Below are 14,062 nucleotides of genomic sequence, written 5' to 3'. Positions count from 1 at the left end.
CTTTTTCTAGGATATAGGATAGTTTTCCTCTTTTGGTATCAACCTACACAGAACTGGTACTGAGAAAAAAAATCACTGGACACACATCTAGTTTTGCTGCCAAATTTCAGACAGAATAATAAAGACTACAGGGAATAAATGGATGTGGAATGTGTTCGGGTTGATTAAGTCCCTGCCCTTTGTACACACCACCTGTCACTACCATAGATTGGATGGTTTAGTGAGGTCCTCTCTGTGTTGATATGTTTTCTTATGTCGTGTTGTCATCCGTGGAGGTTGAAACAAGTAACGAGCCAGTTTTGAGAATTTAAGGAGTAGATACCTGAAAAATCTACTTAAGTACAGTAATGAAATATTTGTACTTTGTTACTTCCCACCTCTGGTTTTACTCATTTGATAAACTGATAGATGGATGAGACACATTGGCTGTGAAAGGATATTCACTCTAAAGACCATTTGGAGAAACTTTCTAAAGCATTATTCAGATTCAGAAAATAAAAGTAGTCTGCAATTGGTTGATTATAGTAACAGGGACTTAAGGGATGTAAAGTGTCCCAGAAAGAGTTGTTGTTGGATTTGTCTGTACTGTATATTGTGATAAATACCTCTATTGTGTTGGGGGGGGAAGCAGAACCCTCAGAACCCAAATACACTTTGGCCCAATGGGCTGCAGTTGAAAAGGACTGCTGAAGATTATACACTGAAAATAAAAGGAAAATAAATCTCAGGTGGATCCAACAGTGTTTGACACCCAGATATACTGTATGGCTGCACCTCCCCCTTACCACTTTTTACACTTTGCACTTTTCCGTGTTGCATCTTCATTATAGCCCCTTGATAACATACCTCAAAATTTGAATAGAAGAAGAAAAAGAAGAATTACTTTTATTGTCATGAATACACTCTGTCACACTGTGAATTTCATTTTATTTTCATTTTATTTTATTTTATTTATTCATTTATTTTTTCTTATACAACTTATAGGTCCATTGTCTGTCTGTATATGTTGTTTCCATTGTTGTTGTTTGTTTGCACTATTTGTTGTTTGTTATAAGTTGTGTGTTATATATTACTTGCACATTTGGAGTATGGGGAAACGCAATTTGAATCCTCTGTGACCTGTTGCATTGTTTGGTTGACAATAAAGTTCACTGAGACTAAGACTAAAGAAGCAATGGACCACAGAGCCAAGTGAATGCTTGATTGCTGCACTGAAGTCAGTACTATAAAGGTAAGATTTTTTGGGGGGAGAAATTGAAATAGAATTACATAATTCACCAGGGTCTGGGAGCATTAAGCTTTTCTCTGGTATTTAAATTTAATCTCACCCATCAACACAGATCACTAAACTCTGCTGTTGTTGCTTTTCTTGACATGTGTGCCTGTGCAGGTATGTGTGCATGTGTTCCTGAAGCTTTATCCTGTGTAAACAGTTGGTGGACTCATTTAGTCATTTGGATTCAGTCCTTCCCTTCGGAGTGTTCCTTGGTATTCAAGCCACGGTGAAGTGTAATACAGCCAGGCCCCTCACTGCCAGGGGTGGGGGGGCTTGTGGGACTAGAAGGATAATGGGGCAGGGGGAGGAGCTCTGGCAAAGTGCCACATGTGCCAACTCCATGGGAAGAAAAACTGCCGTCTACATTAAACAACCACTGTCTCTGCTTTGAAATTTGCTACAAATCATTGACAGTCCTTCCTAATCATCTCACAAAGCTATAGTGTTGTACATGCATTCCAACCTTCCTGCTGCTAGTTTCACTTGATTTAATCTGCATGTGAAACTGAATTTGCAGAGATTTTATTACAGTTACATTGTTGAACAGGTTACCGTGTGTGGTGAAGTAATGTAGTAGTAAGACTGATTTGAAAAGGCTGGCCACCCTGTACATATGAGAGCAAAGACAAACAACAGAGGGCTTCCCTTTCAGTAACGTGGAATATTAACTGTGGTTAACACAGTATAAACCTCTCTATTAACATACCACAGGCCAAACTCACTCTCAGTGTCTCTGTATGTCTGGAAGCATAACTCTAAACCACTCAGTCTATGAATAGACCTCCAGATCACCCACTTGAGCTCTTAGTGGAAGTCCTGACTAATGTCCTCTGCAGAGACATGATGATGCCATCGACCTGGTCAGAGCTTGTAAGCTTCTAGAATATTTAGGTTCTCTCACGCTGTAGTAAGGGTTGTATGGTCAACATACCATCGGGAAGCATGTCATCCATTCCATTCCCACTATGACGACACTGAACCTACTATACCTCTCGGTTTGAGTCACATTACCAACATCTTTGTGTCTGTTGAACATTGACCAACCAAATAAAATTTTTTATAAATCTGTCATGAAACATATTCACCACCTGTTACATCTTTTTAAAACTTCTTGTGGTAATTAAAATAATAAGCAAATATATAAATATTGAGCCAAATGAAAAACTCATTTTGAGATAAATAAGTCTAATGAATTATTTTGCATACAATAAATACTGGGGGGAAACTATTGTGTTGTTTATCACAAACCACCTTTTTTTTTAAAAACCTGGATTTGTTTTTTTAAACAGTGGAATATAATAGCATCTGATATGTTCCTGGTCGAACTCAAGTGTAATAGTTTCGTCAACTTGGAAAATACATATGATTGAATTATTAACACTTGGAAACTTAATTCAATCACAAGATTGAATCATGTTATTGAACATTACACCGCAACAGTGTCACTAAAAATAACAAGTCAACCATTACAAGGTTGCAATATGTAAGTTTTTGCATGTGCCTGATTATTTGATCTCTTTTGTCTGTGAGGGTTGTAGAGCAGCGTGGAATGAATGTTGAACTGTTGAATACTGAAGAAGAGTTCAGGTGTTGGTAGCAGAAATATTCACAGAAACCACTGCGACTCAGGTGGACTATTGTTTAACGTTGGCCTATAAACTGTCTCTCACCTTCACAGAACAAGAAAACTTGTTATATCAGGCCTTTTGTGTTGAGGTAATAGAAGCCCTTGATTTGGAGCATGCATTGTAATTTGAGGACTTTGTTGCAACAATGGTTTTTCTGAAATCAGCCTCAGTTACTTACTTGGAATTTGTTACAGATGTTCCATGTTTCTTTCTTTCACTTGATTTCAAAGAATCTGCCAGGTGAAGTGAGAGAATGAATGAATGAATAGAGCTGATTTTCATAGCTGTGATTGGTTGGTGTCCAATAATTATATGCTGACTGACCAAAACGTCGAAATAATAATAACAATAACAACAACAACAATAATAATAATAACAACAATAATATGAATAACAATAATAACTAATAATACATCAGTAAGGTTGATTACGTGGCGGATGACCTCAGCAGGACAGCATGCTGTATAGTAATTTGCAATACTGTGGCTGTGTCAGTCTGGTGACGCCACGGCCGGACGCTCCATATTTGGCTATGCCCCGCTTGTTGCTAAAACCACTGGTTTCCAGCAAGAGAGTCAGACGATCGACAGACTGCACAGGTTACTCGCTCAGTAGCAGCACAGACACAGAACAGAACCTTTAGGAATACATCAGAGGAGATGATGTCAGTCACAGCAGCTCTCGTCTCTACACTCTTCTTTCTCTCCACACGCTCCGCCTCAGGTGAGTCCACGCTGCTCGCCCTTCATTCCACGCGTTCTCTCAAATGACCTTAAAGTCAAATTGTAGTAGCGCGACATATGATATGTACATACAATATCAAATACTATGATTCTCTGTGTGGAGCAGTTTGTTTTGTAGTATTGTGAGTGTGAAAATGTAAATGTATAGCAAATGTAAAGTTGGATTCACATGAACAGATCTACATGAACAGGTCACTGGAGGAGCAGCATACAGTCATTCGTTTAGTGTTTATGTTTAGATTTCCGGCACACATAGAAATACTCTTTACAGTTTTCATGTCTTATAGAGTTTTCAGTACAAGTCACTACACACTTTGCAGGATTAATATTTGAAAAAAAATGTTTGAACACCAGTGGACACTCGTGCTTTATAGGCTGTAAATCACATTTAAGAATTTAAGATTACCTGTAACAATTTAATGTTGAGGCATTTGTTAGTACCTAAAACATTATGTAACATGAGGGGGTGGGGGGGGGGGGGACTGCTGTTTCTTCTCAGTATTTGCTCATACTGTGAAGAAACAGCAATGACTTACCACAGTGTATAGCTGTTGTTAATAAGAAATGACTGATCTGACTTAAACAACTCAGGTAAGGTAAGGTAACAGACTGCTGATATAAAAACAGCCCTTCTCTTATGTTCTTTGGGCGCCACACTTTCTACTGCTGCTTTGTAGTCATAAAACCCACACATTTGTGGTTGTGACAGAACAGTCAGTCCAATAAAATATAGGACCAAGGATATTTTACACTGACAATCGCAACGTGCTCTATTCACAACATTAACATTATCTTATCTCACTGACAAAGTGCTGTATCTGAACTTGTGGCTTTTTTAATTATTTCTGGTCCACAGTGCCTCATTTGTGCAAAGCTTTTTTCTCTCTAATGAATGTGTGTAGTCCTACATATTGTGACGGGCCTCAATTAAGGTGTTAAGTGTTTATTACTTAAAAGTGTAGTTTAGTGTTAAATAGTGTTCAGTGTGTAGAATTTTGTGATATCTAGTGTTGAAATTGCATTTTGCAACTGATTACCCCACACCTCACGCTCTCCTTCCAAACATGAAAAAGAAACTGAAGCAGCCTTTAATTGTCATGAAAACTCAAAAGGTGTTTAGTTTGTTCAGTCTGGACTAATGTAAAAAACATAGTGGCCTCTGTAGAGAGGGTCTCCTCGAAGTATTTACATTTAAAGGGCCTTTTCTGGGGTAAGGAAACTACAATTCATACAATTTAGATGAAATAAACTAGTGAAAACATTATGAGAATTATTCTACATTAAATAATAGTTCCCTTCAAATCTTACACACTGGGCCTTTAATAGTTTAAAACTTATGGCACTAAGGCCCTATCACTGTGTGACAGTCCCCTGTACAGCTCACCTATGGAAATTACTTGTATAAGTTAATAAAGTATATAAAACACCTTTGGTGTATTGTTTTCTTTCATAATGACAGGAGTCAACATTTGTGTGTCACTATAACCTTCATTTAAATCATGTTAGTATAGTATCTTACACAAATTGTCTCATTTTCCAGGCTCCTATCCCCAAGCACAAAATTGGAAATCAACCAACTTTAAAACCATTTTGTCCTGGGAACCAAAACCATCAGCCACTTACAGCTACACTGTGGAGTACTCTAAGTAAGTACCTGCATCCGAACCCTCACCCTTTAACTCTTTTAACAAATGGCATTTAATTCCCAGAAACGTTCATCTTGTCAGTGTGTCCACGGAAAGCAAATGCCCTCACACTTTCCCGCTATGTGACCTAGCAGGAATGAGTTTTTCCATTATTGATTCAGTAAAAGCTTTTACTGGAATGTATATTTTAGGCCAGAGCTCTTTAAATAGTAAGATAACTAAAAGACAATTGACCTTTGTGATTCAATAAGAGAAAAATGAAAGAGGCAAGAGCAATGTCAACAATCAAATAGAATTAACAAATGCCAACAGCTGCAAACAGCTCTTTCAGCTCATTGTTCCACAGTATATTCACATCAATGTTATTTTGCACAGATAATAAATTATTTATTTCTGACTGTATGCGTTATAAATGATACCCAGACTAGACAGACTTAAGACCTAATTTATTGCTCATCTGGTGTCTATTATAGACTAAATAAGACTATTTTCATCCATCATTCATGTCCATATGAAACTTGTCAAATTTTACAGGGTTTCAGGGAACAATCAGAGGACTCCTCACTGTATCCAGACCACAGAAACAGTGTGTGATCTGCCCAGCTCTCTGACTGACCTGAACGCCTACTACACAGCTGACGTCCTGTCTGAAACCCCGAGGGGGGCCACCACTGACCTCATTGAGTCCCCTCACACCAGCACACCACGGTTCTGCCCCTACAAAGACAGTACGTTCTTCTGCTACACTCGTGAAGACTTTTTTCTAATTGACAAAACGTGTTGGAAATAACAGCTGTTAAATTGTCCCAGAGCCCGTCAGTGCTCCGGTCCTTCCCAATGACCTCTTGTTGCAGCTCAGCTCTGTCTTTCTCAAGCTGCTTTCTGACATGCACCGAACTCAGCAGTTCCTCAGTATATTTGCCAGAGGAGGTGCATGTGTGAATGCAAATGTCCAAGTGAGACGCTCCCCAGTTTTTGCAGACTTTCTCCTCCTGGCCTCCTAGTATAATGTCCGTAGAATTTCAGGATAATTCTACGGAAGTGTATTGCATTCACTTGAAAAAAAACAAAACGGTTTTTTCTGAGTAATTTATTTTTTGGTTTGTTTTTTTGAATATTTTTTTCTGTTTTTCTGACAATTTTTTTTTTCTGTTTTTCGCAGTAATTCTTATCTGTTTTTCGGAGTAGTTTTTTTTCTGAATTTCTGAATTATCGAGATACTTCGAACTCCCTCGGAACCTCCAACCTGCAAGTGACTCCCATGGACCTATGGTGACTCCTGCCCGCACATACATGCCCCATCTCAGCAGATCTGAATGGGCTTTCCTTCTGAGCAACCGCAAAGTCCTCAGGTGCCTGCGTAGAATCGACAAACTAATGATAATACCATCTATATGACTTAAAGACAGGACTATCTCCCAGTGTCTTAAACCCAGATCAAAGTAAAACTTGATGAAACTAAACAAGCAGGTCATGTTTGTTTCCATTACATCTAGCTCTCAATAAAGGAATGAAAGCGTCTATTGTTTCAAATGCTCTCTAAACGCAGAAAAAAAAAAAAAATTCCGAAAAACAGAAGAAAAATTACTTCAAAAAATAGGAAAAAAAAGTCAGAAAAACTGAAAAAAATATTGATTTAGACATGCATTGTAAACAGAGTTTTTTTTTTTTTTCAAGTGAATGCAATGCGCTTCCGTTCAATGTGAAAGCACTGTGAGAGAGAGTGTTTGTGTGTGTGTTGCTGTTGTGAACATGTCTGGGCAGAGAACCTCCTGTTGTGTTGTGCATGTTTGAAAGTCAGACTATGGATAAACTCTGTAGCCAATACTGCTCACTTTACCTGTCATATCTAAAAATGGCTTCAGCGTTGTCAATGCTCACAATTTTTTGGCCTCTAACATAATTAAAATGGTAACTTCCATGAGAGATTGTTGAGTTTTATCAGCAGAGTGGTGCTGCTGACGATGCGTAGGAAGGAGTCTGACGACTTCTCTCATTTAAGGACATTTATTTAGGAACAATGAAATGTGGCCATCTGCCAGTTGGGTTGAGCGCGGACTGACTGGAATATGAAAAGTCACGCATAAAAATGTCCATGTACGGGAAGTCCATTAGGTCACATACAATACATGAACATTCATCACATTAATTATTGTGTGTGCTCTTGCGCCCTCTTGTGTCGCTAAGAGTAAACAACATTTACAGTCATGTAACCTGAGAACATAAGAAATAGGCTTACATTTTAACACCCCCACTTGTACTCAGGCTGGTAACACAAAAACACCAAAACAAGATTGAACAAATGTGTACCTTTGGCTTACACATATTAGTCACCAAAAAGAAGACCTGCAAACTTTCCCAGTTTGAACTTGCTGACAGGCTTCGTCATCACATCAGCGACCATTTTATCAGTAGCACAGTACATTAAATTCACCTTACCCTCATTCACAGTAGACCTAATAAAGTTATACCTAATGTCTATGTGTTTACAACGCTTTCTATTCACAGGATTTCTGGCAAGAGCAATCGTCCCCTGATTGTCTTCGTGTATTACCGTTTGTGTGTATTGGTAACCATCCATATTCTCCAGTAATTGTTCTAGGTAAAGGCATTCCTGAACAGTAGAAGCAAGTGCCATATACTCTGCTTCGCATGTGGAAAGTGCACATGCGAGTAGGTTGCTTCTTTGTCTTCCATGAAACAAGTGCACTGTTTTCACTAAGACTAACACAGTATCCTGTGGTACTGCGGCGATCACTGGTATCAGCCGCCCAGTCTGCATCACTGTAGGCTTTCATACCAAGATTCTCAGTGCTTCTCCTAAAGGTTAAACCTTGGTCTGCTGTACCTTTAAGGTATCGCAGGACATGCTTCACAGTAACCCATTGCTCCTCTGTAGGCTCAGCTAGGTACTGTGACAGCCTGCTCACCACAAAACTCAGATCAGGCCTAGTGCAGGTCGTCAGGTATATCAGACTGCCCACGGCCTCTCTGTACATCCTGATATCTGTCATTTTAACTGCATCATTAATGTATTCGAGCTTTTGCTCACAAGGAGTATCTCTCACCCTGCATTCTGACATGTTGAAACGCTGTAGAATTTTGTGAGTGTACTCCTCTTGTGACATCTTAATGCAATCATCAGAAAAATCAAAATCAATACCAAGAAAATGTTTGAGTTGCCCCAAATCTTTCATCTTGAATTGCTTTGCAAGCATCCCTTTCACCTTTTTCAGTTTTCCTTCATCGCTTGCAGCGATGATCAAGTCATCTACCCACACAATTAAGATCACTTTCCCTTCTTTAGACTCTTGAGAATAAACACAGTGGTCAGCTTGGTTTTGTGTGAAACCATTTTCAGTTAAGCAATCATGTAAAACCCTGTTCCAGTTTCTTCCAGACTGTTTGAGACCATAAAGCGATTTCTCTAGCCTATAGACTACACCCTCTTTTTCCTCATAGCCCTCTGGTGGATTGATGTAGATTTCGTGGTCTATGGGGGCGTGTAAGAACGCGGTTTTCACGTCCATTTGGTGGACCAGTAAATTTTCCTGCACTGCCTTCTGTAGCAAAATTCTAACACTGGTTAGATCTGCTGTAGGTGAAAACGTTTCCCCATAGTCTACACCCATTTTCTGGCTGTAGCCCTTGGCGACAAATCGAGCTTTGTACTGGTCATTCCCATCTACACCAGACTTGATTGCGTAAACCCACCTACCCCCCACTGGTTTCTTGCCCACGGGTAGTGTTGTCGGGGTAAAGGTTTTATTCTCATTTAGAGACTGGATTTCCTCATTCATTGCTTTTCTCCATTCTTTTGAATTGTCTGACTGCATTGCTTCACCATAAGTTTGCGGAATGCCACAAACTGCTCTGCAGCAGTAGTCTACTGTGACATGCATCCCGTCACTATCACTGTCTTCTGTCACAAATTCGCCTAGGTAATTTGGTGCCCTCCTTTCTCTTGTTGGATACCGCCTACTCTCAGTAGACTCATTTGCTGCCCTTGGACTATCGCAATCTGGACTTTCACCGGGTTAATTTTGCTCTAGAGCCTTTTCTGCACTCCTGTTGACCCCCTGCGTCCCCCTAGTCCTGACTCTGTGCCCCACACTGTCATCAATTAGATCTGGCTCATCTGTCTGTGTTTGTTTTTCTGAAGCTGTTTTGCTCACAAATTTCACCAGCCTGTGTTTTTGCACTTTGTTTGTATTTGAGTGATACACTAAATACGCTGGGCTATTTTTGTCGTACCCCACAAAACGCCCCTGATCACACCTTGAGTCAAGCTTCCCCTTTTCCTGCTTATAAGTGTAGCAAACAGACCCAAATCGTTGCATTCTGGACACATTGGGCTTTTTGTTTGTCAACATCTCGTAAGGAGTCAGCCCTGTGCGCTTGTTCAAGCATCTGTTGCGTACCATTGCGGCTGTTTGTACTGCGTAGTGCCAAAGGTGTTTTGGTAACTCACTTTCAATTAGCATGCACCTGCCCATCTCGAAAAGAGTACGTCACCCACGTTCTGCTGTTCCATTTTGGTGCGGTGAGTACGGAGCTGTCGTCTCATGCCTAATTTTGCTTTTCCTCAGCAGCGCCTGGAAATCACCACCTGTGAACTCAGTTCCATTATCAGATCGCATACACTTCACCTTCCCATAACGGGATACATCTGCAAGGAATTTTTCAGTTGCCTGCACTGCATCACTCTTTTTCTTTAGAAAGTAAACAAACACTGTATTTGAATAATCATCAGTAAAAGACTGTGCATATTTGTACCCATCTAATGACTCAGTGGCTATTGGACCTGCAAGGTCTGTGTGTATCATTTCTAAAGGAGCCTTTGCTCTGGCATCGGGGTTCCTATTTCTAGTTTGTGTAAACTTCCCTTGAATACACACTTCACACTCTTGCTCAGGCTTACTCATTTTCCCCTTGATCTGCATACCATCAACAACATCATGTAACCTAAGCACATCATCATAATTACAGTGGCCTAGTATCTCATGCCATGCTTGGATGTCGTGGGTTGCATTACACTTATCATCAGTGGACTCAATCTCAGTGTGCAGGTAGTACAACCTGCCAAACACATGAATGTCAAACCTGGTACCATATCTGGTTATCAAGACATCATTGCTTTCTTTGAAGAAGACTGTAGACCCATTCGTGGTTGCTGCCTTCACCAAGAAAATGTTCTGCGGGTACGACGGCACATACAGAGCGTCCAACAGTTTCGCATTGCACCGCCGTCCACTGCTGTCGATGAGGGTAACCACTGCCGTGCCTCTCCGCTGAGCGACGCCGCTGCATCTGGTCCCATCAGCCAACTCAACGCTGTGAGTCTCCGGCCTGAAGGTGCTGTCGAAACTTGTGAACAAGGCGATGTCGTTGATGACGTGGGATGTGGCCCCGGTGTCCACCATCTGGCCCCTCTCCTGGATGGTGCGCGCCGGCTGCCGCTGGTCACTGGCCCGTCCGTCCGCCATCTTGAACGCGAAGTCCTCCTTTACCTCAGCATTCTCCGACACTTTGCTCACGCCGTCCCTTCGGTCTCTGTCTTTGTCTTTTCGTCTGCATGTCGCGTCCCTGTGTGTGTCATTTTTGCAAACACTACACCACGTCTTCTGTCGACACGCTCTCGCTCGGTGCCCCTTGGTCCCGCACTTGAAGCACACCATCTCCCTGTCGTTTTTGCCTGGTCCATGTGCGCTGCTACTGGGAGGTCGCCGTCCGGTTCTCCCCTGGGTCTTCATCACGCTGTCGTCCTTCGACCCGGTTGCTCTGATGTTCTCGGTTTCCTCGAAACTCCGCAATTTGGTCTTGAAGTCAGCAAATGTGATGTTGTCGTAGGTGTGCGCCACATGAATTGCGAATGGCTTGAAGCTCTCTGGCAATCCCTACAGCACCATAGCCACCAGCAAACTGTCCCCCAGCATTTCTCCCGCGCTTCTCAGGGCAGTTATGGCGGTCTCTGCTCTAATGATATAGTCCATTACACTTTCGCCGATGGACTTTTGAAGTGAGGTCAGTGTGGTGTACAAACTAATTATACGAGGCTTTCCCTTCCCTGCATAATATTCTCTCAGAATATGTAATGCTTTTCTGCCATCATCTTGCGCATCTCTCATTACCAGAGACAGACTTTTTTCATCTAGCAGTAGGATCAACTCTGCATACGCGTCCGCGTTTTTATCAGGATCTGCTGCTATTTCAGCTTCTGTTACTGGCTCATTCAACACAGTGTCTTTCAGCCCTAATAACCGAAAGTGTCCCAACAATTTAGTTTCCCTTACTTCATACTTTGCCTCGTCGCCGTCGAATACCTGTCGATGTAGCCTGCTGCTACTTGCCCTTCGTTGCTCTGCCATGCTAGCTTGCCCCTCTCCTCAGGTTAGCAGCCTTCCTCAGCACGCGATCCGTTGCAACTTTCTTGGCTTTCGTCAACTATTTTCTCCTCCAAACGTCTCCTGGGCCCATAACCTGTTGAGTTTTATCAGCAGAGTGGTGCTGCTGACGATGCGTAGGAAGGAGTCTGACGACTTCTCTCATTTAAGGACATTTATTTAGGAACAATGAAATGTGGCCATCTGCCAGTTGGGTTGAGCGCGGACTGACTGGAATATGAAAAGTCACGCATAAAAATGTCCATGTACGGGAAGTCCATTAGGTCACATACAATACATGAACATTCATCACATTAATTATTGTGTGTGCTCTTGCGCCCTCTTGTGTCGCTAAGAGTAAACAACATTTACAGTCATGTAACCTGAGAACATAAGAAATAGGCTTACATTTTAACAGAGATACAGTGGTGTACATGCACAGGTGACAGTCTCCCTCCCTTCTCCACAGCTGAGATAGGCAAACCTGACTTCAAGCTGGAGGTGATTGAAAGCCAAAAGAAAACCACCCTGTATGTGACTGACCCACTCACCGCCCTGTTTAAAGATGGCCACCAGCTGAACATCAGGGACATCTTTGCTGACCAGCTGCACTATAAAGTCACCTATCGGAAAAACAAAAGCACTGGAAAGGTGAGTAAAAGGAGACATCACGATATCGGTCTCAAACAGGCATACATTTTTACTCATTACAAACTGCATGTTTTCCATTCTGTGTTTTCTGCAGAAAGTCCACATCTCTAAGACCAATTTAATAGAACTGATTGATCTGGACTTGCCTGTATGCCAGATGCGTCAGTGGAGAGTAACACACACACAGCAGTAGTCTAGTCCTGACACTGAAGTTTTGGTGGCATTTACTTTTCATTGGTATTCTGTGTGAACTTACACACCAAATAAGACATTGTGAAGTATTTTTGCTCAAAACCAAGCATGCAGTTAAAATCTCTATAGCTTCTTGATGTCAACAGTGTTATTTTCTACATGAATAGACTGGAGCATCTAAATGGAATTGAAATGAAAGTTGTGCGAAAGGATGGAAACAGGATGTATCCCTATATACCCTGTTTTATTCGTGGCAAAGCAAAGAATCAGTTAAAGCCGGATCTGACAGGACACTGGGTGTATTGCTGTGTGTGTGTGTGTGGGTGCAGCTGAAAAAAAAGCAGTCAATCGCAATGTCCCTTCTCGGGTTAAATAAAATGGTTGGCTGGTCTGGGAGTATGTCTAGATATACCACATGGCTCTCTTCAAAAGATGCAAGCATCATATGCAAATCAAAACTCGTAATTTAGTCATCTAAACATGGCACTGGTTTTTGTTAGGTTGCTACGCACGGGTCCTTTATCTAAAACTCTCTAAGTTTTACATTAACTGGAGCTGGGGACCATCAGTGAAGTAGAGGTAGCTGGCCACTGCCTCATATAATAATAGCCATGCTCATCCTGCCATTCAGATGAGTTTTGATTTCTGTAGCATTAATTTGATCTTGTTTTGGTCTGGAATTCAGTTCCTGTCAGCCTTATCAGTTGAATTTCTTTTTTGTTTTAGTTCTTTATAAATTACTTTTTGTTAGAAAAATCTGATCCATCATGTGTCTTCCCTTATTTAGTGCCAGATGACTCTGATGCGCCAAACCAAGTTATAAATTGCCTGTGAAAATAAAACTGAAAATCTTGTAATTGGTACTGATGTTCAAGGACAAAAGATTATCAGCAAAGTTGGAGTAGCAAAACAAATCAAAAATAAAGAACCTGGGTGTTACTCAGGACTAGATTTTAATCCACACATAAACAATGTCACAAAGATTGCCTTTTATCATTTAAGAAACATTGCAAGAGTAAGACTGTACCTCACTTTGGAAACTGCCAAAAAGTTGATTCATGCTTTTATACTTTCTCGCCTGGACTACTGTAATGCACTATATTCAGGATTACCGAAAAAATCCATCGATCGCCTACAGCTTTTGCAAAATTCAGCAGCCATGGTTTTAATGAGAAATAGGAAAATATTCCATATTACTCTTATTTTAGTGTCTTTACACTGGCTTCTAGCATCACTGAGGATTGATTTTAAAATTATTTTACTTGTTTTTAATTCTCTTAATGGTACAGCACCGTCATACATCTCTGACTGTTTATCGGAATATGTTACGAATCATTCCCTCAGGTCATCTACAGCGGGCTTGCTCAATGTCCCCAAAACAAACTATAAAAGGTTTGCGGAAGCAGCAGGAAAGCTGTCTCAAAAGCCATCCTCCTGGGAAAGTAGATACAGTAAACACAAAGATCGATGTCATGAAGAAAAGCAGGAACTTGAAAGGTGCATAAAAATATCAAAAGAAATAGAGAAAACAACAACAATTTTC

At 41.0% G+C, this 14,062-nt stretch overlaps 1 protein-coding gene across 1 annotated transcript; it reads left to right on the top strand.

Moving 5' to 3' along the window:
- Positions 1–3,359: 3,359 nt before the first annotated feature.
- On the top strand, positions 3,360–13,253 carry LOC138411429 (tissue factor-like). Its single transcript, XM_069531743.1, has 5 exons — positions 3,360–3,627; positions 5,188–5,293; positions 5,828–6,021; positions 12,146–12,327; positions 12,422–13,253. The coding sequence occupies exons 1-5, from the start codon at positions 3,564–3,566 to the stop codon at positions 12,518–12,520; spliced, it is 645 nt and encodes a 214-aa protein (XP_069387844.1). The 5' UTR covers positions 3,360–3,563; the 3' UTR covers positions 12,521–13,253.
- Positions 13,254–14,062: the final 809 nt, after the last annotated feature.

This window comes from Paralichthys olivaceus, chromosome 9, assembly GCF_024713975.1.
Source record: "Paralichthys olivaceus isolate ysfri-2021 chromosome 9, ASM2471397v2, whole genome shotgun sequence".
NCBI lineage: Eukaryota > Metazoa > Chordata > Actinopteri > Pleuronectiformes > Paralichthyidae > Paralichthys > Paralichthys olivaceus.
Note: the sequence above shows the minus strand (reverse complement) of the source record. Positions and strands in the feature narration are given on the sequence as shown.